We start from the raw sequence: 24,459 nt of genomic DNA on the forward strand, positions 1-24,459 counted from the left end.
GGAGAAGCTACAAGCACATTGATAGTCAGTAGAAGAATTCAGAATAATCGTGAATCAGAGAAACGGTCCGACAAATAAAATACAATTCAGCAAGGTCAGTGAAAGTCTCTGAGCAGGAGGAACAATTGCACAAATAAAGAATAAGAATCAAGCAGTAAGGTGAGAGGAAAAGTCCAGATGTGAAAAAGGCAAGCAACGTAGCGGTGTGCTTGCCAAGCCAAACAGAAGCATGGTTTATAAAACATGAAATAATCCTTTCTGTATTTAGTACTGAGAAGGCAGTTTTAGGCGCCGCACAGCAAGAGAGATGTGGGCCACTTACAGAGTGTCCATATGAAGGCTGCAGTAATAATCACAAATCTGAAAAACATGAGCTACAAGGAAGGGCTGAAGGAATTAGGGTGCCTTCTCCTAAGGAGCCTGCAAGAAAACGCAATGGCCGTGTTCAAGGAATGAAGCAGCTGTAAGGCAGCAAATACCTTACTGCCCACCGAGCGGACCAAGACGCAACTGCCGCGAGGCCAAAGCAGAGTCACGGTAACCTACGGAGGATGAGACACGCTGTGGGTACCTCCGTCCCCACCAGGCACCCTGCAGTACCAGTGATATTCACCCTTTTCTGCTGCATTTTAGTACAGCCAATTCTGCCTTTGCCAGCAGAAATTCTTCTCCTGACAGGCAGTTTAGGCACACATATAGATGCGGCTAAACTTCTCAGCTGCCTCCATCCCACCTGGCATGAGACCTCGCTGGCGCCATTGAGTACTCCTGCGTTTTAAGTGGAGCCACGAATCACCTTCTTCTTCCTCGGAGCCCAGCAAGTCCATCTTGACTGCCTGTTCCTCTGCACCGCTTTTGCATGGGACACTACAAAGTTTTATTCTGTCACACTTTCTGTTCAGCGAGTGCAGTAAACCCTGGTGCAGTTTGAGTGCAATGGGACAGAACTTGCTTTGGGCTTTGTTTTCAGAAGTGTTTTAAAATTTTATGCTTACAAAGTTAGCAGTTTAGTAAGCTTATGTGGCCCAACAATTTTTAAAAATGATTTTAAGATATCATTACAGGCACATATAATGATGCACTGAAAACCTTGATCAGATTAACAGGGAGACTACTTTCTATATATATTTGAATACTATAGACACACCTATACCTTACCAATCACGATCAAATTAAAATGCATTCTCTCCTGGTTTTTAGCTTTCCAAATCTGGACATTTTTAGACTACCAATGTGAAATTACCCTGAAGTATACAAATACTTAGGCAGGGATAGTTTACCTTTTCTGGTGGGTGTATAATAAACAGTTTAACCATCATCTATATACAGGCTGTTTTGTTCTCCATCTAAAGAGACAATCACCTTTTATCCTTTTCCTTTTTTCTTCATTTCAGTGCTATTAGGAAACTATTCACAAGTGCAACCCTGAACAATACTATGCAGTAATTATGACTAGACGACAAAGAGATGCGAACAATTACTGAGCCCATTTTGAAACCCTACACTAATAAAGTCATTAGATGCTGCCCTTGCCATGAGCCTTCTAAAAGCTTCTGAAGTTACAAGAACACACGGCATTGTTCCCCAGGACAATTGCTGCTGGCAGAATGCAAACCTTGAGTTAAACCATGCTGCAAATTGATCTTGACATTCTGTTAAGACCGCCACTAAAATCAAAAGCAAAGGAGAAAAGGAGAAAATGAGCGGGTGGGATGTAATCATGGAACAGAAGGGTTCCCTCCTCACCTTCTTTCCTCCTCCTCCTCAAAACAAGCCATACAGAAAATGACAAACTCTCCTGGTGTTTGAGAACCTTTATTTTTAAAACATTAATTAGACTTCTGACCTGTTTTTATTGACTGGCACTGTATTGCTATTAAAGTAAATTAAACAAAAATTGCAAAATACAATAGATAAGATTTTCACACTCTTCTGTTGAACCTGATTAGGATTTAAAGCCCAAAGAACAAGTCCAACAGTTCTGCAAGTAACATATGCAGAATCTATAGTCGCTCCTTAAGAGGCAGTCACAAATTAACGCTCATCGAGTCCAGCACACACAGACCCCACACCTGCAATATAGCTGCTGAAGGATCAAATGGGATTGGGGAGCTAGAGCAATATGGTCAACTGGTCTTCATCCAGGCATGCATCATTCAGTAGGTTAGTATTAAGGGTCAGCAACTGTGAATATGGCTAATTACTTGATGACGGAAATTGCAGGTGAAGACAACCTGCTGCTGAGAAGTGCTTTAGTCAATTAACTCTTTCCTAAGATTAAGCAAAGTGAAAAACTATCATTTGAACATTAAAACTAACAAGTACCTGTCATGAGAGCTGAGGCGACACCTTGAAATAGAGCACCTGAGGGCAAAGGCAGCAGCAAAAGCAGAAACCCTGCTACAGACATGCCAGTCACTTTTTTTACGGATTTGGTATTGCTTTGCTTGGTGAACATTATATATATTGGAAGTCTGTTGATACTGTGTGTGATGTGTGTTGATAAATGTGGTGTTTACAAACATAAGAGTGTGTGTGCATGTGTGTACATGTATATATGTACATATATGCATATACGCATGCATATGTATCTATATCTATGTCCTGGATATAAATATACGAACTACTTAATTCATGCTTGTGTATTTAATGAATTACCAAAAACAGTTATGCATGTGCTTGTGTATACATTTGTATATACTTTCTATACACACAAACATATTAGTGAAGCTATTTGAAGTTAGAAGATGCCAGAACTACAGTTGCTCGTGCCGGGCCTTCCTGCCTATCCATCCCGTAACCTCTCTGGCAACGCGAGGACTCCCTCCGCCCGTGGGACGGCCCAAAACCGCTGGTGAGATGCTGCAGCCACGTGCTCAGCCCGACAGGCAGGGCCGGGGTTGTCAATATTGCCAAACACAGCCACCGCTGCCGTGACAGCTCCTGTAAGCCTATTTCTGCTGTTTGGAGAGTGGCATGGTCGCAAATCTTTATAAAGCGAGCATGGGAAGGCAAACAGTGATTCTCAAGCTTATGATTCACCCCAAATTGAACGGAATAAAACAAGAAAGTGAAAGCTATACCTGTAGCTTTATTTTCTTTTTTCTTTCTTTCAGAGCTTCAAAAATGTAAGTATTAATGCTTCTAAAAAAGATAATCTTTTAAAACAGAAGTCAACATTCAAGCTAACCTTGGGCCCCACCAGTGCATGAACAACAACATTGAAGACACACACATGCATCCCCTTCCGGAGACATGAAACCCACGCTGAAAGTACCCACCTGCAGTGATCCCAGCTGAAGGTTATGCCAGTACATTGCTTAGTGCCCAGACCCTTTTTGTGGATTGAGCACATGAGCAATGGAATAACCTGCCTCGGCTTTTGCCGGGACAGCAGCAGGCTGCATCGCCCTCCCTTCCCTGCCTGCTCACCACCGCTCGCTTGGACTGTATCCTTCCCTAAGCCGTTCTGCACCAAAGACAGTAAAGAGATTTTCCACTAGCTAAAACGCCCTAGAACAATATAAACGACAAGACTATTCCAAAAAGTTGCTCACTAACCCTAAGTCTAAAATATAGGTGATAAAACTTTCATGTAGGTTTTCCTTAACAGTATTATAAAAATACTAAGCTATTTTCCTAAATGATAGCTAATTATTTCATTACAATATTTTGTGACTTTCACTACAATTCTTTTATTCTAGCAATTAAAACCTACATAATTTGCAGCACTCACTCAAAATAATTGCTCCCTTTCCTGCAAACCTTATGGGAGAGACAATCAAAAGCTATGAAAGCCAAAATATCCTCTTAACCGTAATAACTACAACTTTCCCGCAGATTGACGAAGTAACAGTCCTGGGGGTCTGTAGACAGAATTTTTTTTTTAAAGTCTAACTCCCCAAGTTGTACTGCTTATGCCCTTGCACTACCGCTAGCAGTCACCTCACACCAGCACACGATATTTTATTTCTAGTCCTAGCTACAAAACTCTCTTCACTTTATGGCAAAGGGTGTTGAAGAAGAAGATTGACAGAGCCCAGCTGAGCGGTGCCAGTGTAAAGACGATGCAGGATTCAAAGCACGTCCTGCACTGAGGTCACCCAAAAAGCATATTAACAGTCAGGAGAAATATCCACGTTTTGGAGCTGTTTCTGTTCTGCAGTGCTCAGAATGAAGCCCCATTTTGTTAACGAGAAGAAATGAAGCTCCCAGTAGGACTGGGTTTGAAACGGACAGACATCCTTATCATTCCAGGGTTCGTAACACATTAATTTTGGGAAAAAAACCATTAAGGTAGTACAAAAACATTCCCAGTTTCTTTAATAAAAGAAGTCATTGCGAATAGCAAAATGTGGTGACAAAATATTTTTGAGAGAGAAAAAAAAAACGTTCTCTTTCATAGAAGCAGTCATCACAAGTGTCATCAGCATGGTGTTACGCTATTAATAACGGTAAACAGGAGTCCGTGCATGCCGTTACACGAGAACGGTGGCTGATTAACGAAGACGATGTGCTCGGCCACCAGTAAGCTGCTCTTGGGTTACCCGGGCATGCGAAAAGCAGATCCTGCTGCTGTTATCTTCTCACCGTTCATATGAAAAAGACCCCAATGCACCTGTATTTGTAGGGATGCACGACAGCACAGGCTCCAGGAGCACTGTCGTTTTGTCGCATAACGAAGCGTAGCAATTAAACAGCGGTACTGGGCAGGGATTTATGGGAATGCGGCAGCGCACTGGTGTTTTCCGTAGAGGGAAGGATGCACCGTGCCCTCCTGAAGAACTCACAGGCTAAGGAGCAGGATGTGACACTAAACACAAACGAGAAACTATTCTATCTTGAGCCAGCATGTCTTGTTTACCCCTTACTATTTTTTGACCTCACTGTTAGTATGACAGTTTCTTTGCTGTTAAGAGAGAGAGAAAAAAAAAGTAGGCTTAAAAACCCTATCACACTGCACAATCGGGGACTAGATTCACTGAGAATAGCTATAAAGCCTTAAACAAGCCCTTTATTTTGTGTTTTAAAAAGTGTCATAAGGAGTTAATAGGACACAGCTGTACAGGCTCTTTCTAACAAGCAGCTTCTGTCGCTTTGGTCACCACAGGTGTCTCTCTAACCTGCAAACTCTTATTACTAGTGTATCAAAGTTGTGCTACTTAATAGATTTCTTTAGTAAAACACAACAAAGCAATTACATGGCTGTTGATCGTCAGTCATAAAAAAACCCCCTCAAACACAGTTTTTCAAAAGAAACTACACTGCAATTTTTTGTCATTGTGAAATAAAAGAAACGAGAGAATGAAAAAGGAAACGGGACAATAGAACAGCAGGCAGCCAGCTGAACCGAGCCACTACAGATGGTTTGGAAATAGTGTTTCCTTCTACACCAAGTTGGGGGATAAAAGAAAAGGAGGAGGCTCCTTGCCGCCAATGAATGGCAATACCAAAAGACTTAAGCAAGTTTCCAGTCTGTATTTGGTCCCATGAAAGAGCCTAGATGTTTCTTTTTCTCTCTTTTTTCTTTTTTTTTTACTTTTTAAAAAATCTGTTTTGCCATTGCTTTTTTCCATAGTCTTTAATTGTCCCTTAATAAACCTAGAAAAATTAAAACAAGGAACACAACCGCTGATTCATGCAATGACGAAATGCAGAAGGTCAAGCTAGGAATTCCTGTGAAACAACCAAGTGTCACTTTAAAAGTATATTACTAGACAAAGAGACAGTTCTGTTCTCCTTTGCCCACTTTCTTTAAGGAAATACTAACAATAATTACATATTTCAGACTTAGAATGCATGAACGCCCTATAAAGAAATCCAATTTCTACCAAGCCATAGAGCAAAAGGAACATATATCTGCATTTTTAATTGTTCAGTAATTAATGGAATTATGTAAAAAATGGTAATCTTATCCCAGACCAAATGACTGTAGCATCTTTTGTTAAAAAACCTGAATAATTACCATTAAAGTTATATACCCAAAACACTATCCTGGCAAGCAGTAGTCTTCTGTATAGATAGAAGTGATAAAATAAAGTCCAAGTTAGAAAAAAAAACAGGTCTGCTTTCTAAATATAATCATTATTTTTAAGTAGATTATGATCAACTGTTAACTAACTGAAGGGGAGAGACATCTTCATATAAAGATATGAAAATTTGTTGCTAATGTACAAGAACTACAAGAAGGAGGAATCTACAGATTTTATTTCTTAACTCATCAGTAAAATGATGGTGTCCAAGAAACCGGAGAGCATTTATTAATATATTATATTAAAACGTATCAAAATCCCCAAATACTGCCAAGGGTATGTTCTGTAAGAAAATTGGAGAGTTCATAAAACTTCATAAGAATTATTAGCTTTAATCTTTTTAGTAAAATCTGTTTTTTAATATTAAATTACTTTAAATTTAAATTGAATTAATAATTTAATTTTAAATTATTAAATGCTTTTTAAAAAAATCTGTAACAACAGTAGTTATTATTCCAAAAGAGTACCCGCAAAACTTCTAACGCAGTTGCACCTATGTACGTACAACCAGTGCCACATAATATTACAGCACCCTATGGCTGAGCATTGAAGACGTGTTCCGAGAATGATGTTTGCAAAATAAACTCAGAAAAAAAGGAAGAGGGGGAATAATTTGTTGAACTATTTTTCCTACACAGGAATAATGAAAGGGAGGAGGGTCCAATTCCCAACCAGTGTCGAACAGCACAGAGTCACAGATCAGCTGAGAACAAGCATGAAGCTTTTTATTTTAATACATACCATGCAACAAAACATCTGCTACACAGAGGTGACGCAGAGATAAGCTCTTCCTTGAGAGAAAAGCTGCTCCGCTCACTATTCGAATTGCGTTACCTTGCTCTGTTTGCTTCTTTCGTCATGTCCCATGCCCAGGTGATGAAGTTCTGACTCAGGTAGGAGACGATGGATTCGGCGCAGAGCATCTGGGAGCAGAACACGTTGGTCAGGACGCTGTCGTCGTGGTGGAGGTAGATAGCAAGAAGCTTTCTCTGCAAGGACAGGAGGAGATGGTGAGCAGTGAAAACTTCCTCAGATTATGTAGGAATTGAAAATCGCAACTGCAGGTTTGTGTGTTAGTACGCCCGACAGTGTTTATAGCGTGAGCTGAGTCTCTCAGTGTGCACACACAGAAGAAGAAGAAAAAAAACAAAAAGAACAACAGATTTCAAGGCAAAATGGTCCATCCCTCTAAATTTGTAAGTCTCTCTCTATTCTTCCAAACAACTTTTCTTTTGGTTACCAAAATATGATACATTATACCTTGACAACATAAAAACAACAATACACATTTGACTACAACCAAAAAATCTTATTAACAGAGTTAGGCTTGAAAAATGTGTCTTTTTTCTTTCTTTTCTTTAAAGTTTAAGATAATATTTGGTATAATTCTCCTGAAGAAGAAGAACACCTCTCGAAACAACAGTATCCAGGACACTAAACAAATACGTTTATAATCAACTTAGGAAGAATGACAGTGTATTATACCAGCCCATCTAGAGCCACATAAAAGAGCGAAGCTAGTAAGTACCAGTACAAACACCTATGGTCCAAGGGCAGTGATGCTACGTGCTGGATGTTTTGGCAGCTTCTCATACTGTAACCTTCATACATGACACCTCTGCAAGCCCATGTGCCAGCGGGCAAGAGGCCCAGGGACACGAGCCAGCACTGCACCTCTGCACAGCGAAGAGCTGCGAGTTCGCAGGACCTGGGCAGGGGTGCAGGAGATGGGGCAGACATGTGAATCCCGCACCACGTTTGTGCATGCTGACATACCCCATCGTAGCTACCACGCTCACAAAGGCCACCTTCTGAAGGTGACGTTGGTGGCCCCTTGAAACACGGTAACCTGTGCCTGGTTCTCCTGAAACCCTATCAAGGAACAGCAGAGCTTTCGCAGCCAGCAGCACACAGCTGCGTTGCATCCCCATGATGTTCTCAGACCACCTTTTGGAAAGTGAGCCTATCTGTACCGAAATGTAAAAAGCAGACTGAGAAAAATATAGGGAAACTATGAGCTAGGAAAGACCATGATCCTATATCTGCTCTTTGATGAATGATGAACACCATTCAGAAAAATTATAAATCTCCACCCTCTCTTCTCGCCACCCAGCAAATATATATTAGAGACAATATAGTAAATCGTGTTTTCAGACTTTTTTTAAATAGTCATTTCAAATCTCTTCATCACAAATAACACTGAATACTAGATATTGATGTGTACTGAAACAGCAAGACATGGGATGCAATTTTGAGACAAGCTTTTTTTTTTTTTTTAAGAAAAGAAAAGTATGGCTATAACCTCATATATTGGCTTTGGATAAAACTTAATGACTGTTTAAAAAAAGAAGAGTACATTTGAACATTAGACTTTGGGAAAGGGATTAGTAATTTGCATTAATGTTTGTCTAATTTAATTTAAATGTTCTTCAGCCCCAAGTACACATGTGCCAGGAGGGGCCATTAATAAGCCTAACATGCAGAGTTCCATATAAGTGCAGCCAACAATGTTGACTGAAACTAAACTTGAAAATCCAGGGCACTAATGCACAATATCAAGCAATAAAACAGCATTTCAGTGGTGATATTTAATTTAAAAAGAAGAAAGAGGCAGGGGAAGATCAGGCACTGTCTGTTTTTGAGGATCAGCCATTCTGCATTTCAAAGCGTCGATCCCTGCAATATCCAGGTTACTGTGCTAGAATCTCGACTATTATATAGCAGTTGTAAGAGAGGGAGGGCAAAGATGTGTTTACTCAGTGATTAGGGCCTTAGAATAAGCCTCTAGCTCCTAGAGAGACAGCTCACCACTTATTCATTTGGACCAATTCACAAAGCCTAGAAAGATTAAACATCCATGCTGAGAAGACAAGCGAATGCAGACGGTGAAAAAGAAATAAAAATTCTTTAAAAACTCTGAGATGACTTCATTATTTTTTCCACAAGGAAACTTTAGGAAAGTGTTTAGTTAGAGAAAAACCCACATTGACCTCTCTCTAAACCCTTAATCTTTCCTTTGTGGTGGCACTGCTTTGTGGTAAGCGGATGGCTTTGCTCTCCTCTTTTCACTGGGAGCGGATAGAAAAAAAGGCTCTTGAGAAACACTTTTAGTTCCAAAGAAACAACCCCATGAAACTGTTAAATATGAGATTCCATACAAGTGAATGTTTCAAAATATGTACAGTTTTAAGCTTAAAGGTTTAGGGACAAATTTTGGTAAACAAAACAGGCACACAAACAATGGATGTTTGCATTTGAACTACTTTATAAGTGAATGTAGTTTTTTGTTGCATCAACAAATCACAGCATGCAAAGACTAAACTCCATCATATACAACAGATTGTACCTGTGTCTGATAATTTGTCCAAACTGTTAAGGTCAGGCATAGGCATACTGCTAGGACAAAAGTGAAGAGGTAGCAGGAAGAACAGAAGCTGAAACATATGATTTTGAAAATCATACGTTAACAGAAGTCAGGAGTATTTTTTGTTTGGCAAAATGCATTATTGTGAGAGACTCACGGCTTCCAGTTTTGTTTTGTTCTGGTTTTTACTAACCAAACCTATGATAGTATATATTTATAAACAGGGTGATTTCTAGTTGTTATTTCAAGACTGTGAAAAATCAGAGAAAATTCTAGGATGACTAACGCTGGGAATTTTTTTAACGCTGGGAATTAAACAACCCTACTAAAATGCTGAACTGTCCACAGAAGAAGCCTACTAATAGAACTCCAGTATTTTTTGTGTTTTCAAAAATGTAATGAATTGGGGGGGAATGTATTTAGCATAAGATTTTAACAAAGAAAAACCCCAATGGAGGACTCTTGCGAGCCCTTATGAAGGTAAGACACACAGAAAAGGTTCAAAGTGCTGAAGAGGTTTTGGACTTCCAAAGGCATTCATGTGCCTAAACCATCAAGAGATGTATTTTTAAGACTATGCAGGTAATTAAGACCAGATAGCTGTATACCAGGATTTTCAAAGTAACCTGGATGTAGGGGTCTGGGTTTACAAACGCACTCAGGAGTCAAAGTGTCTTCAATGTCAACAAGACTTAAGATACTGCTTTAACTCTAAGCTCTAAGCTTTATTTATCTCAGAGGAACAAGGGCCACCTGAAAGTGGCACTAACTGCTTTTCAGCAGCTTAGCTGTCTCAACACCTTCAAAAATCTAGCTCTCGAGTGTTTTTTTTCTGAAGCCTCTGCTGCGGTCAGACCGTCAAGTCTCGCGTGTCGACGCCTGGCACCCGCAGCCAGGTACCGGCGGGGAAGCGCTGCCGCCCCTCCTGCCCCAGGGCTGGCCTGGCCCTGCCACGCTGCGGGACGGCGATGGCCCGCGGCACCCTGGCAGGACACGCAGCTCAGCAAGGGGCACCGCTCCGCCGCAGGGCAGCCTGGCACGAGGCTCAGTCTTCCCAGCTGCAGTCTCGCACCAGGTGCCCTCTCTGCTGCGCGAGCCCGGGCACAGCAGCTCCCTGCCATGTAGTCTAACACGGATGTACACGGATGTACACGGATGTACACCCTTGCACTGCCTTTCCCCCACGTGAGACAGAAACACGTTAAAGATCTGTGCTATGCACCAAACTAATTTGTCAACTTGTCGATTTTTGCATTAGATGGTGCTTCAGGAAAGTTAATGCATTTTGTATGGAAATAGAAGGAGGAAAGTTGTCACTGAGGCAGAAAGAAACACAGATCTTTAATTAGACAGAGAGACTAAACTGTTGATCACTGACTGAGTAACGGGATATCCAAACTTCTCAGCCAGGTCCTAACAACATGAGTAAGTTACTGATGCCTAAAAATATGAAATGGAATGAGAACAGCAATACAATCATAAGGGTGAGCAAAACCACGGACCTGAACCGTTATTTCTGAGTCTCAGGTTTATGAGTTCAAGGAGCAATTGAGACAAAAACGTTCACTATGTAACATCTGCTAGAGGCATGAGTTTTCTTTCAAGTTGGTAAGCTAATGAATCAAGATTTTCCTTTTTCCTCCAGGTTTTGTGTAGTGAGAGCTAATTTAAATGAACAAAGGGACACATTTTCACATCTTGAAGCCTTTAAAGGGAACAATCTGATCCACCTTTCCAAGGTAATCCTGGAGATCGGATGATCAGTCGTCTTGGACACAACTATTCTGACATGCACAATCTTCTCTTCCTAAGCAGAACATAACCCTTCTCTAGCACCATGGTGATATACCTCAAAATATACTCCACTTTGAAAAAGGATCAAAGCAGGATCACTGATACAGGAAATCCTAAATTCTTTAGAAGCCTTTAGTACTGAAATTAAAATGTACAATAAATTACAATGAAGTATAAAATCATAGTAAAATAGCACTCTTATCTGTCCTTTTCATAATGAGAATATCAAAGCCCATAATAAAAATTTCTCTACCTGTAAATGTTACACTGTCGGCTCCAATTATTTTTGCTCAATACAGTAACCATTAAAAATTGCTAAGACACTTTACAATATATATGCTAGAAAGTTAGTGACTTTTATTTGAAGGAGCAAACCTTTAGGCAGAGATAATTACCCAAAAATGTATGATGTTAAGATCCTGGAAGAAATCTTCACTGTAAAAATAGTCATTAAATGTTCACATATCTGGTATGTACAAAATACAAAAGTGGTGTTATCCAAAGCTCCAGCTGTCTGACATGATACATGAATGAAATAAATAGTGGCTTACTCCCAACAGTCAATTCAACTTGTAATGGTATCTTACGTAACGCAGAGAATATTAAGCAATTAAAAACATACTCAAAGATCTACATATTCTAAACTTAGAAAGAGGGGAAAATGAAGACAGTGTGTTAGACAACCTAAATAAACTTTCACTATATAATTTTAAGTACAGAGAACATTGTAGAGATACCCACAGCCAGGACTAACTTTTCAGATATGAAGAATTAAGCCGAATAAAGGGTTTGTAGTCAAACAATGAGACCATTAAGCTAGTATGCTGTAGTCAAAATTTCTAAATGGTAACAATCCAAGAGTTCAGAATTAATTTAAGAATGAAAGGACAGAATTCTTAGCAAATATATCAGGCAAACACATCAGGAAAGAAAATGTAGGTGGCTAACATGGGATTTAACTGGAATTTATCTACTAACATCTAAAACCTTACTGTAGCTGTTTTACTGTTCTCGTGGGTACCTAGACTTACTCATCTACACCTGTCCTCTACAGTTTCAACAAGACTGCGTGGCTTGGTGCTCAGGTTGCATTTGCGCTCAGTTGGGATATGGACATGAGTCATTTCTCCGTCTAGGTCCCCTGGACAGCTCAAATGAGGAGGCATTTTCAAAGCACATCTACCATATACCGTATGATCAAGCCTCTCATAAAATGCTGCAGCAGCAATTTGCTCTGATTTAAAAGGTGCCTGGAGGCAAAGTAAAGGGTGCTGGTGCGGCTATACTCCTTTGCATCATTCCACAGCATTTAGGGAATGAATATATGCAAGAACATATTCAATTCCATCTTCTGCTTGACAGAATCCGCCCCCCAAATGGGTCACTTCCCGAGACTTTGTGCCAGTCAATAATTCCAAATTGCTCTGGAACTGGTGCCTTTTTTACCCATTTGCCAAACTTACTACACTTTACAGAAAGCCTTGTTCTTTGGGCCTAAGAGGGACTGTGACTTCAGTGTACTGGCCAGGGCATCCATCTAGCAAAGAAAAGATGACAAAGATGAAAACAAAGAACAGTTCTGCAAATGGGATCCAGAAGAAGCTCCTCTTCTCCAGGGGACTGCATCAGCTACACGAGGTAGGATCTAAAAGACGGGCTTGCTTCTATTACTTCAAATTTCTCTTTTGAATGTGATTTAAAAGAGTGACCCCACTCAGTCCTTAAAATGACGGCCACAAGTCTCTGCGTTGAGAGCAGTCCTGCCTGCGGGGCCAGGGAGTGGAGGGAGATGCCCTGCAGCCCAAAATGAAGATGATGCTCTCCACTTCTCCCGTGGGCCAGCTCTGCATAGTTCTACTGAAGCTCACACATGTCATCTGCTGCCTCACTCACCTCCTGGTTATTCTGGCTCTCATTTGACATCATCTAGTGCTCCTAAAGCACAGTATAGAGAGCATACACCCAAACAGCCTTTCTGTCCACTAACTTCTTCTAATTATATGCAACATGACTCAAGTGATGCTCATCCCAGGATCTGAGCACCTAAAAGCCAGATGATGCAGTAGCTAATGCTGGTTTGGATCTGGCCCATAATTTACAATTAAAATCAGTTATAGACAAGAAGACTGTAGAGTACTCAACGCTGTTTCTCTGATTTGTGCTAGCACAAATCAGGACAACTATATCTCTGTGAATCTTTTTTCAGTATTAAGTTAATTACCTGAAACAATAATGAGGGAAAGTTTCATAAATTACACACATAAAAATGATACTTTAGGAAGTTCTGCATGAAGAAATACTCTGCTACTGCTTGCAGAAATCAGCAAAGCACTGGATAAGAGACAAGAAAAAGCTTTTATTTGAACATGCCAAAAATTATGCTTCCTTCTAGGTGTTTAGGAAATAAAGTACCCATATATGAGAGGAATAGTTCTGCCACTAAACTAAAAGACAGCATTCAAAGAGAAGAAAAACATGGTTCATCTTTAGTGTGCAGGAATATATGCTGAGGGGACAATACCAACCTGTCCATAGAGAGATGTTTCACATATTAAAAATCAGTGGACAGAAAGGGAAGCAGAAGTTGATCTGGCAGACTTATATAAATATAAGAGTTACTAAAAAGGTAAAGCAGGTTTCTTTATCCTAACAAAAGAGTAGCAATTACCTATAATAATGAAAAGGCAAACAAACTCTGGTAAAAGAAAACATTTTGGTATTAATCAAGCAAACAGCTTCATTAGATTCAAGACAGATTACGTACTAATATTATAACAATACCAATCTAAGTTAGGATAAAATCCCTATGTTTCAGAACACAACACACAAGCAGACTGCTTTCAGCTGGAAAGAAACCTTCCCCAAACATCTCGTGAAAAACTGCCCATTATAAGATTTCTTCCATGGCATCTGGTCTAGCCATTTTTACAATAGCGCAGCTACTTGAGCAAGGGTAAGTTTGTATTTCATAAGCTGACATGTCGGAGAACTGCTTTTTTCAAAGCAGCATGATAAGTAAAGGAAGAGTTTCACATAGGACAAATTTGTTATTGTAATGAACTTTGTCTGTCTTTGTCTTCCTAACCAAATAAAAACAGTAATAACCAAACGTTTTTCTTGTGTTAGATATATAATAAGCCTTGGAAATTGCCACCCAACATTCTGAACTATGAGGCTGAAGGATGTAACCGGGGATTTCATTGCCAAGGACATCAGTTGTTAACGGGAAGGCTCTGTATTTCAGTTATTTCAATTTTGGGCTAAAACCGCTACTTGAAATAAAGCGCATTTGTCTTTTTATTTACTTATTTATTAAAGAAAGTCATGTTCAGAAATAAACAGCCTTTAAGGTAGTGCTACATTTGACCTCTTTCCATTTCTCCTACCTAAAACTGGCATTATCATGGGAGCAGCTGCTTTTAAGGAAAACAGACACCCATCATATAACTTAATCTTAACTACATAGCGACTCAAAATGAAAAGCCATGGTAATAAAAACCAAACACCACACAGGTAATAGACAATCATTTAAACTTTATGAAAGGTTATAGCTTCTTTTTCAAGTAGCATTTTCTTAAATAATTATGGAATTACTCTCCTTTCTAACACGTGAAAACACAAGATATTAAAATTTAACAGAAGAACACCTATTTTTCTTAAATTTTTTTAATCCATATTCTCTTTAAAATACATATTCTGATACAAGTCAATTTACTGAAAATAAGCAGAACTAAAATATTTCTGTAAGAAGCCTTCAAGTTCATATGTAACGGGTTATTTGGAAGGAAAAATTATCAAGACTACAGATTAAAAACAAAACTGACAGCTGTCTCACTGGACCTGAACTGCAGAGTGCACCTTCTGCTCTGGACAGCACTGAGAATTTGTCAAGAAAAGGCTAAGATCTTTGAGCACTCTAGCTGCCAAGTGCTCTCAAATTAAATCAGTTTGAAGCGGTTTTCATTAAGATGGATTGAGTGTGGCATCGTGAGAAACACTCTATCAAATGTAGTGTTTTACTTAGTGATTAAGTATATACCAGTTGATGAAGCTACCCAAATCCTTCGTAATCCCACCACTCCAATAAACATTTAATGAGTATATAAGTTCAAAAAGCCTAGCAGAGGATTTAAACCTTCAGTCTTGTTTTTATTTACTCTTGGAACTCAATTTCTCACTTCAAGTGAAGAATGCTGGTGCCTGAAGCTCATCTGTTGCCCTGGTAAAATTAAGTGCCCACCACAGTATAAATCAGAACACAAAACATACAGGTTGCAATTTCTCTTCAACTTCTTAACTACTATACATTTTCAATTATTTTATGAAATGCAATTATAAAAACATAAAATAAAGTATCCCTTTTTGCAATTATGAATTCCAGGAGGCAGTATGGAAAATGTTTGTTCATAGCAGGAAAAAATACAGCAAAAATAAATGGTGTTTATACTTTTTCATACCTTTGCTTTAAATTTAAGATGTTACATAAAATAATGTCATTTGATGGGGCAGTTCTGGCATCAGGGGAGTTTTCCAAAACTTTAGCCAATATTTGCAAATAATTTTTAAAGAAAAAAAGCCATAAAAATAATCCTTTCCTAAAAACATGTTATCCTGATGAGGATCTGGTCTGAATCCATTGCAAAACAACAGAAATGCAAGGTGACAAGAACTTCAGATATGATATGTAAGTAGCACATGAGCTATTTTGAGGATTAAAAATCTAAATAGTCGTACTGCATTAAAATGGATTTGTAGGCATAAAATAATATTTACGAAAGCTTGTAATAGACTCTCTTCTGTTATTATACTGATAAGCTATTAACCATATCTGATGAAATGACACAAAGTGAACTTTCTAACTCAAGCACTTTTCACGTTCACTTCATCATCTGATTTCTTTTAAACATGCATTAGTTTAATTACTTCATTGAGTTTTATTTACTTTTTATTACTTTAATGAGTTATCACAAATACTTTCCCACTGAATTATTCTGTAGCAATTTATACTTCAAAATCCACATAAAGATATGAAAATATCCACCAAATTGAGTGTGAGAAAACTATTTGTGTTCCCAATATATCCAGTAAATGTTAACTTAAGATATTTAGTGCAGTTTCATAATCTTACTTTTCTACATAATCTTACTCATAATCATACTTATCATAACATTATTTTCCATCCACTATGAATAACTATGGGAAGCCAAAACATTCTTCATTTTAAAATCAAATATCTATCAAGACAACATAAAGTAAATTTAAACAGCATAATTTTCTTGTTTGTGTTTCAGCTTTATCTATGCTTAATTATGCAGCGGTTTGGGTTTCTCCTTAGTGAATTCATGTCACCAAAACTTAAATAAACTATTCCCATTCTAATTTTATTAAAATACTGATTTGACAACTGTGCATGGAATAACAGAAACTTGAGACATCTGGCTGGATGGACAGAAAAGCTAAATAATAAAATTTTAATACTGGAACTTACTTGGCAAATAAAGGCTGTATAAAGAAATAAGCAGTAATGTATTTCAGAGACCTTTCAATTTAAATTTACAATTTCCTTAGCCATCCCTCATAGCAGTTACCAACATGCAACTTTGAACTTGTCAACCACAAGACTCCCAGCCAGCATTATCTGGCATTACGACAGCATTACTTCAAGAAGAAAAGAAAAAGAGGGGAAAAAAAATATAGTTTTGATGACTGAAGGACTCCAATAAAAACAGACCCTGAATAATTAGAAAGCATGAGATACTCACTAACATTTCAACAAAGTTCAGGATAAATACTTTAGCCAACCAATTAAATGAGTATAACTGTTTACTACAATAAAAAGACCACTCCAAAAATTTGTTTACCTTTTTAAAATAAAGAAAAATACAGCATTTACAGTAGTTTCCATTTTTCCTCTAAATCAAATAAAGCAATGTTAATATACACTTACATCTCTAGCCTTCCCGTAGAAGGCTTCTTGAAAAGCAGCCTCTAGCGATCCAATGAAATAAACAGGATGGCAGTCCCCGTATCTATTTGAGATAATATTAGCAATTAATAAAAAAATTATGAAAATAAATAACTTCAACATTCTAGCTCTTCACATATTCTTTTAATATGATGCATTGGCTAAATCCTTAGAAAGCTGAAGTACTACACTTCTAAATATTTCCCCTCTGCCCTTTAACAGCTATATGTCCCCTGACATTCAAAAGCTTAAACTAATAGCTGCCTTATGCATTTTATCAAAGAAAAATTGTTTACATAAACAGACATTCGAAGTTCTATATACTTTTTCAATCATAACTTATTGCTTCTCTTTATTATAGTTTTAAAGGTTAACCAAAGGCTATTATATTACATACTAATGCATCTCATATATATATATATATGTGAATAAAAATTCCATCGCACAGAACTAAAAACAGAAGACAAACTTTGCATTAGTACCTAACTGAGGAAATAAGATAACTGTTTAAGAATGCATGATTCGGAGTTATACAGTTACAAAAAGCAGTAGTTCTGTATTTTCAAAAAGTAGTGATTTATGATTGTCTAGCCACTTTATTATTGAGAAAACTCTTATTACACCTCAGGATATATTTTTCAATATTAATCAACTTCAGCTTTTCTGCTCCTGTATATCAAATTAAAATTGCTATAAATAATCTCAATCCTTATCATCCTTCTGGACATTATTAAGTAATGATAGCAAATTAATGGAAAATTAAGTTAGGCAAAAACCCGTAACTCTAACTTGGATTGAGAAATATTCTTTTTCCTAAATTGTCTCAATCAAGTGAGCTTAAAACAGGTTAGACTTGGATGCCTAAATTTGTATGCTTACGTAAGAAAATATGTACATTTGTTTTATTTTTACTTTCACAGTCAATAGGCTAAACTTACCTTGAAGAAAATTCTGCTGTAAATTGTAGTAAGGCATCTCCTTCGTTTTCAGCATTTTCTGGCACTTAAAAAAGAAAAATGCAACCTTAGGGAGATGGATTTTAACGTTTCATGGATTTTTTTTATGTTGGCAGTTTACAAAGCAGTTAACATGCTGTATAAATTTCATGAAAGACTATCAGTCATGAATCTTTGCAGAAACATGGAATTTCCAGACACACCCATGAAAATATTCAGGTTTTCCAAACAGTAAAATCCTCAGCTCCAGCATAATGTGATAAATCACTTGTTCAGAGTTAACACTCAGTACTTCTTTTAATATATTAGAGGGAAAGGACTGGCTTGAAAGGTTTGACACACTGTACTGCAGTTACTTTCCTTTTTAAATTTCCTACACATAACGTTAAAAGCATTTCCATACAATTATAGTGACATAAATTTGCTGTCAAAAAACTTCTAAGGTAATAACACTCACATAGGCCTAAAATAAATAAAAAGTATATAGAATAGTATATAGAGGGTAACTGATGGCTATTCCCTTCTTATAATTCAAGACCACATAATCATTGAGATAAAAGGAACTATTTTATGTTACATGTAAACAGTTAAAAATATTCATCATCACAAGATGCTGAAGCTAAAACCTCGCAGAAGTTTCAAAAAAGGGAAGAGGAAATGCAGGCAGCAAGTATCTCCAGCTACATTTGATCATCATTTCTCAGATTCAGATTATCATTCTTCAGCTACAAGCTAAAAGCATAAGATTAGGAAGAAACTTCGTCCATGGGAAGATGACTTCATTGTTGCCAATTATACAAGTTCCCACATTTTCCTCTGAAAGCCCCATCAGACATGAGACTCAAGCAATTCTGATGTTCCCTACTGAAAGATAATTTCTTGTTTCTTAGTATGCAGACCCATCGTACTTCTCTGCTTTCGCTAGTGCTGCAAAATCCATAGTAAATTAACTTTCAACTCTTACTCATTGGCGATTTCCTCAAGGCAGATGATGCTACTCCAAACATCTCTCCATCATCAACTCCAAACTCTGTAGCATCTTCAAAGTCATCTCCATCACTGTCACTAACCATGTGAACATCAGTGCATTGCTATTTAAAAAAAAGAAAAAAAAAGAAAAAAAAGAAAAAAAGAAAAAAAAGAAAAAAAAAGAAAAAAGAAAAAAAAGAAAAAAAAGAAAAAAAAGGGTCATCTTCTGTGACATACATACATACTGGAAAAATGCTTACCCATTTCCATAAACACACTTGATATACCGCATATAAGTTTACTATTTAATAGTATAAGTGAGGCTTCCAATTTTTACCAGAAATCTGGCTGACAGAGCAATACTGTGTGACAAAATAAATTATTAAATAACTAAGGAGATAATTCTGTATATATACATAGTATCACAGAGTTGAGCAAATTTCAGCTAAAATTAAAATTGTTTTTCCCCCCAGAGGTACTACAGATGGTTACTACTACGTAAGAGAAGAGTGAAAAAAGCCACACAATAGTTTTACTAACCAGATGCAATGTACTTCAGCAATCCTTGCATAGCAGAGGACAATTCTTGGTACACTTGGAAAGGTACCTATCTTACTGAAATCTCTCCCATACAAATTTAGGACTTGGGGTATTTTTCAAAACTTATTATGCCTTTTTTTTTTTTTTTTTAACAAAAAAACAACTTTTTTTCATTGGTAACTCATTTGTCCAGTTCCTTTCTTTGTTACAATTACATGTTGCAAGAATTGTAAGCTGAATCTTTTTACATATATTTCTACAGACATATCAGACAATAGCAGTAACCAGTGGAAAATAAGACTATCCCAGCTTTTTCCTAGAGTATACTTGTTAAATAAAAATGTTCTTACCTCCTCCGACTGTTCCCTTGTTTGTACAGGTGAAGATCTTCTTCCAACTGTAAGTCGATGGCAAGGAAAAGTCAGTCCCGAAACAGCTAGAGTCATCTACGAAAAAAAGTAGTGATTATTAACACAATATTCTCACTTATGTTCTTCTTTTTTCTTTTTTTTATTTCAGGTTGTTTTGATATTTAAATTAAAGACTGTACTGCAGAAGTCTGAATTAATTATACAGACATAAAGAAAGAAGCCTGGAAAATTTAAATGATTCCTCACATAAAAATATTCAAAAATCCAACAACTATTACTGCCCATTCACTACTAACATATTGTAGTCTTTTCTGTTAGATGTGGAGTGCTAAGACTTAATTTCACAAAGCTGCAAAATCAAATTTTAGCATTTGAGGTTTTCTGTTGCTGTTCATACATTAACTATACACAGTCTTCAGGAAAGGCCAGGAGATGATGAAACAGGGACTGTAGACGCTGGCAGGAGAAAAAATAGGTAATGATGGCTATTTGGGCATTTTACAGCAAAGGAGTTTATAGGTATCCAAAATATCCAAACCAACCAAATGGAACCACAAACTCAAAAGTGGCTTGAATTGTTATTTTCTCCCAAATCAGGACTGAATTTTGAAATGTTACTTGTAGATTTTCTGGACTTAAACCAGAACAAGAGCAATATCTCATGCAATTAAATGAAAAAAAGATTTATTGATTTGTCTCTTTGAATGTTTTAAGAATTCAGACTAACTTTTCAAAAATTTTAAGATACTTTATTAATAAACCTTATTAACCATATTACCACATTTATTTGATTTGTTTTCATGTTGAGACTATTTTTCTCCCCCACGTAAAAAAAATTCAGTAAATTATACAGTGGGAGACCTTGATGACGTCTACGTAATTCATTTTCCCTTCCTAATTTATATGCAAATGTTAAAGTAAACATGACAGGTACTGATGCAACTAATATAAAACAGTTACGTTACCTTGCAAAAACATTTTAGTCATCTTGAAAAGAGAATTTAGTGTCAGAAATAGTAAAAATCAAAATTTCCACTCAAAGTACATTCCATCTCCATCTTGGTCATTATTAATATCAAAGGCACATGCTATGTTCCTCATATGAACTGCAACACACATGAACCCAACAACGCTAGTGAACTTATGGTCAGCATAGAAAGGATATTCATGCCAACAGAAACAGCACTTCTTTCCTACTGCTGTATGCCTAAATCTGAACTTTTTAAAATCAGTGAGAGAAGAAATGAAGACAGTAATGGAAAAAAGCCAGCACCATTGGAAAGGCAAAATGATCAGATGCCTGCAAACACAAAAGGATAGTCTTTGGAGATGCTGATTGTACACACTGTTCCAAAACATACTAATGGTTATGACTAAAACCACTATTTTATTACCAGAAAAATCCCACTGAAGACAGTGAGAACATTGGGATCCATGAAGTACATCTGGAGCTTTAATAAGCTACATAGCATTCATTGAGCTGGGAAATTTGACAAGATTCTTCTTTTTGGAGGCAGCCATAAAGCTACTCAGTTCCATTGCATGAGTCCATCATTTAGCTAATAGCCAAGAAAGTACTCATGTTTAGGGTATTAACGAATAACACTTGAGGCAAAATAAAAATGCAGCCCAGTATCTTCTGTGCCGATCAAAGGAGCTTCAAATACCATTCCAAAAAGTTGTACAAATTCTTCTGTGCTACTCTTTGCCATTTCGAGCATCCTTCACGCATTTCTTTATACAGCTGCAGTGTACACATGGCCTACTGCCCTCTTCTGGAAAGCATATCAGACCCGGCCACGTGAATCTGATGATCATAAAACAGAATTTTCTGCAGCACCTAAGCCCTATTTTGATAAGACATAGGGTCACATCTACAATATGACTAGATCTTAAATTAATATAGTCAGTTCATTTTGGCAGTGAATCCAGTTTTTGCAGAATCTGAACCTGACAAAATACTTGATTCTGTACAAATCTTACTGACTTGCAGAAAGACGATTCTGGCTGTATGTTCAAAATGTTGTTTCTAGTAAATGGTTCCTTGAGAAACATCAAGAGGACGAAAAACATTTTCTAGATTCTATAGAAACCATGACTATTTTTTCTTGAGCACAAAATGAGACACTTAAATTATACATTTCACAAACACAGCATCCTCCTAATTAGACTGCAAAAATGGTAAGCCAAATCAAATTTAAATCATCCTTAATCAAAACCCAAGAATAAATCATAAGCCTGAAATTTCATTTACTGCCATGAGCACTGGAAATACCCCGTTTCTTTTTATCCATAATTTGGAATGACTTTACCGCTTGCCTGCTAGAACTCCCAAAGATTTAATTTGCTGCAGGTCGAAGCGAGCTGATTAAGCAGCTAGTTACTAAATGAACATTAACCTGTCTGAACTAGCCTACTGTCACATTCTCATAGTAAGGTTAAACAGAAGTTTAGCTGCATGAAAAACACAGCTATCATCTTAAAGGAAGTGAGCAATAATATTCTGGAACAAATGAAATATTAAAGATGACATACAGGTCAAGTGCAATTACCTATGACACCCATGACAAGAGTGTAAACTGTATTCTCTATACTAATCCACCAGTTTAATTAATACTTCTATTACCTTTTAATAATAAACAAAACCCGACTATAATAAAACCTGAAACTCTGCCCAAGTTACACACACGCTATGAACTACAGGTAAAACACACACACAAACTGCAGTTCAGGACACATCTCTCTCAGAAGTCCCTACTTAACAGCATCAAATATGCTGGCTGGGATCTGGAAAGGCTCCCGATCTCTTCTGCACACCCATTAAAGAAAGAGTCCTAAGATCAAGCAGCTATCGTGCTACTTCACCGCTTGGCCCAGTAGCAGGGTGCCACGATCCTGACGTGCAGCCCCAAATTATCGTGGCCGAGGGTCTCTCAGAAACGAGCCAACAGCAGCAAGAGTGCAACGCCAGAACCCATTTCATCCTGCTCCCCGGGCAGTTGCTCACATGTTTTTCTTTGCGAACATGTGTGTGAGAAATCACCCTCTGCTTCAGCTTTTTTGAGAAGCCCTTGCTAAGTGAAGGTTAGCACAAAGAGGCAAGGCCTGCGTTTCAGTTTGGAAGTAATACACGCATGTATATGGCTCTAGAATTAAGTCATCTTAATTTGGTGATAAAGCAGAGAGTACTGTTCTCTCAAGAGAGAAACTCTTGAGCCAGAAAGTTTAACCTTTATTTTAGAAATTATAAAAACATAGCAATACTAAGCAAAAGATTATTTTTGAGGCAGTTCGGTCGAGCACTATGGATAGCGGACCTATGTTGAACCTGGGGCCAAGGTAGTGGCGGAAGCACCAGCTCAAGTGTCTCCACAGCAAGACCTATTTAGATACCACACTGCTCTTTGACTATTTTTCTTTCTTTCTAAATGCTGCATACAGTTACTCCCAAACAGAATTGTAGTACATTGCACATAGGAATCACCGGCACAGCTGCCTTCCTTCTGATGTGAACGGGTATAATCTTTTTACCAGTCCCAAAATGGAAGATGTTGGTTTGCAGCCCAAGTACTGGATTACCCAAATAACCAGCTCATGAACCTGTATGACCATTTGTGGAAAAACTCAAAAGCTGCTAACTTTTCGGAATATTTTCTTTTGCCCCATGAGAATCACCCTTGCCTGCTTTCTAACACGTCCTTTTCGAGACTCTATGATGTGAACAGGTGGAACTAAAACTTGCAGATACGCATGTGGTGGACTTTTCAGCATACAAAGGGCATAATTTAGTCTTTGGTTTTTATAATCCAAGGAGTTAAAAACACTCAGATTCCCTAATCCTAAATCTTCCAAACTGGCGTCTCTAATTTCCATTTGCTACAACTCCCATAACGAGCCCAAGACGACGTGGCGCTCCACCCAGCCCAGCGCCTTTCCCATCTGTCTCTCTGTAAGGCAATATCTTTAGAGCACCACCTCCAATCAATTCCTGAATTACACCCCACGTGCGGGGTATCGATACTGATTTTGGTGTAAACTGGAAATGCCTGTTTTCCCCTTGTTAAGCAAGATGAAAACAAACGCCGGAGAGGATCTGCTTTTGGGAGGCAGGTAAATCTCCTGTTAGCCCATATCGTAATATGAAGTTCCAGCTGGATAAGTGACCCATACAAGTAACTGTAGCAGTTCTCTGCTATCCCAGTAGCCGTTCGAGATTTCTTTTTTTTAATGTCTTCACTGTTATCATTGTACAACCAGTACTGCATTGTACAAACAGAGCTGCTTAATAAGTAAAAGAAAATTACCTCTGGAAAAATGTGCCAAAACCCATCATTACTCATTCGGTGAAGTCCAATTTCTATAGAGATTATACAAATATCTTGAAAGCCAAAAACATTTCTTTTGCTCTGGAAACACTGGCTGTATGTGAATAATATTTAGACTATTATTAAAAGTGCTTAAGTCATTG

General features: G+C 37.7%; 1 protein-coding gene across 1 annotated transcript in view; it reads right to left on the minus strand.

The window, feature by feature from the left end:
- Positions 1 to 24,459, minus strand: part of FAF1 (Fas associated factor 1) — a 177,499-nt gene that overhangs the window by 42,609 nt on the left and 110,431 nt on the right. Inside the window, exons 9-13 of the mRNA XM_064516191.1 lie at positions 19,971 to 20,066; positions 19,076 to 19,202; positions 18,094 to 18,157; positions 17,138 to 17,219; positions 6,867 to 7,021 (exon numbers count right to left, since the gene is read on the minus strand). Coding sequence (XP_064372261.1) covers positions 6,867 to 7,021; positions 17,138 to 17,219; positions 18,094 to 18,157; positions 19,076 to 19,202; positions 19,971 to 20,066 — 524 coding nt within the window. The remainder of the gene's footprint in view (positions 1 to 6,866; positions 7,022 to 17,137; positions 17,220 to 18,093; positions 18,158 to 19,075; positions 19,203 to 19,970; positions 20,067 to 24,459) is intronic.

The sequence above is a fragment of the Dromaius novaehollandiae genome, chromosome 8, assembly GCF_036370855.1.
Source record: "Dromaius novaehollandiae isolate bDroNov1 chromosome 8, bDroNov1.hap1, whole genome shotgun sequence".
NCBI lineage: Eukaryota > Metazoa > Chordata > Aves > Casuariiformes > Dromaiidae > Dromaius > Dromaius novaehollandiae.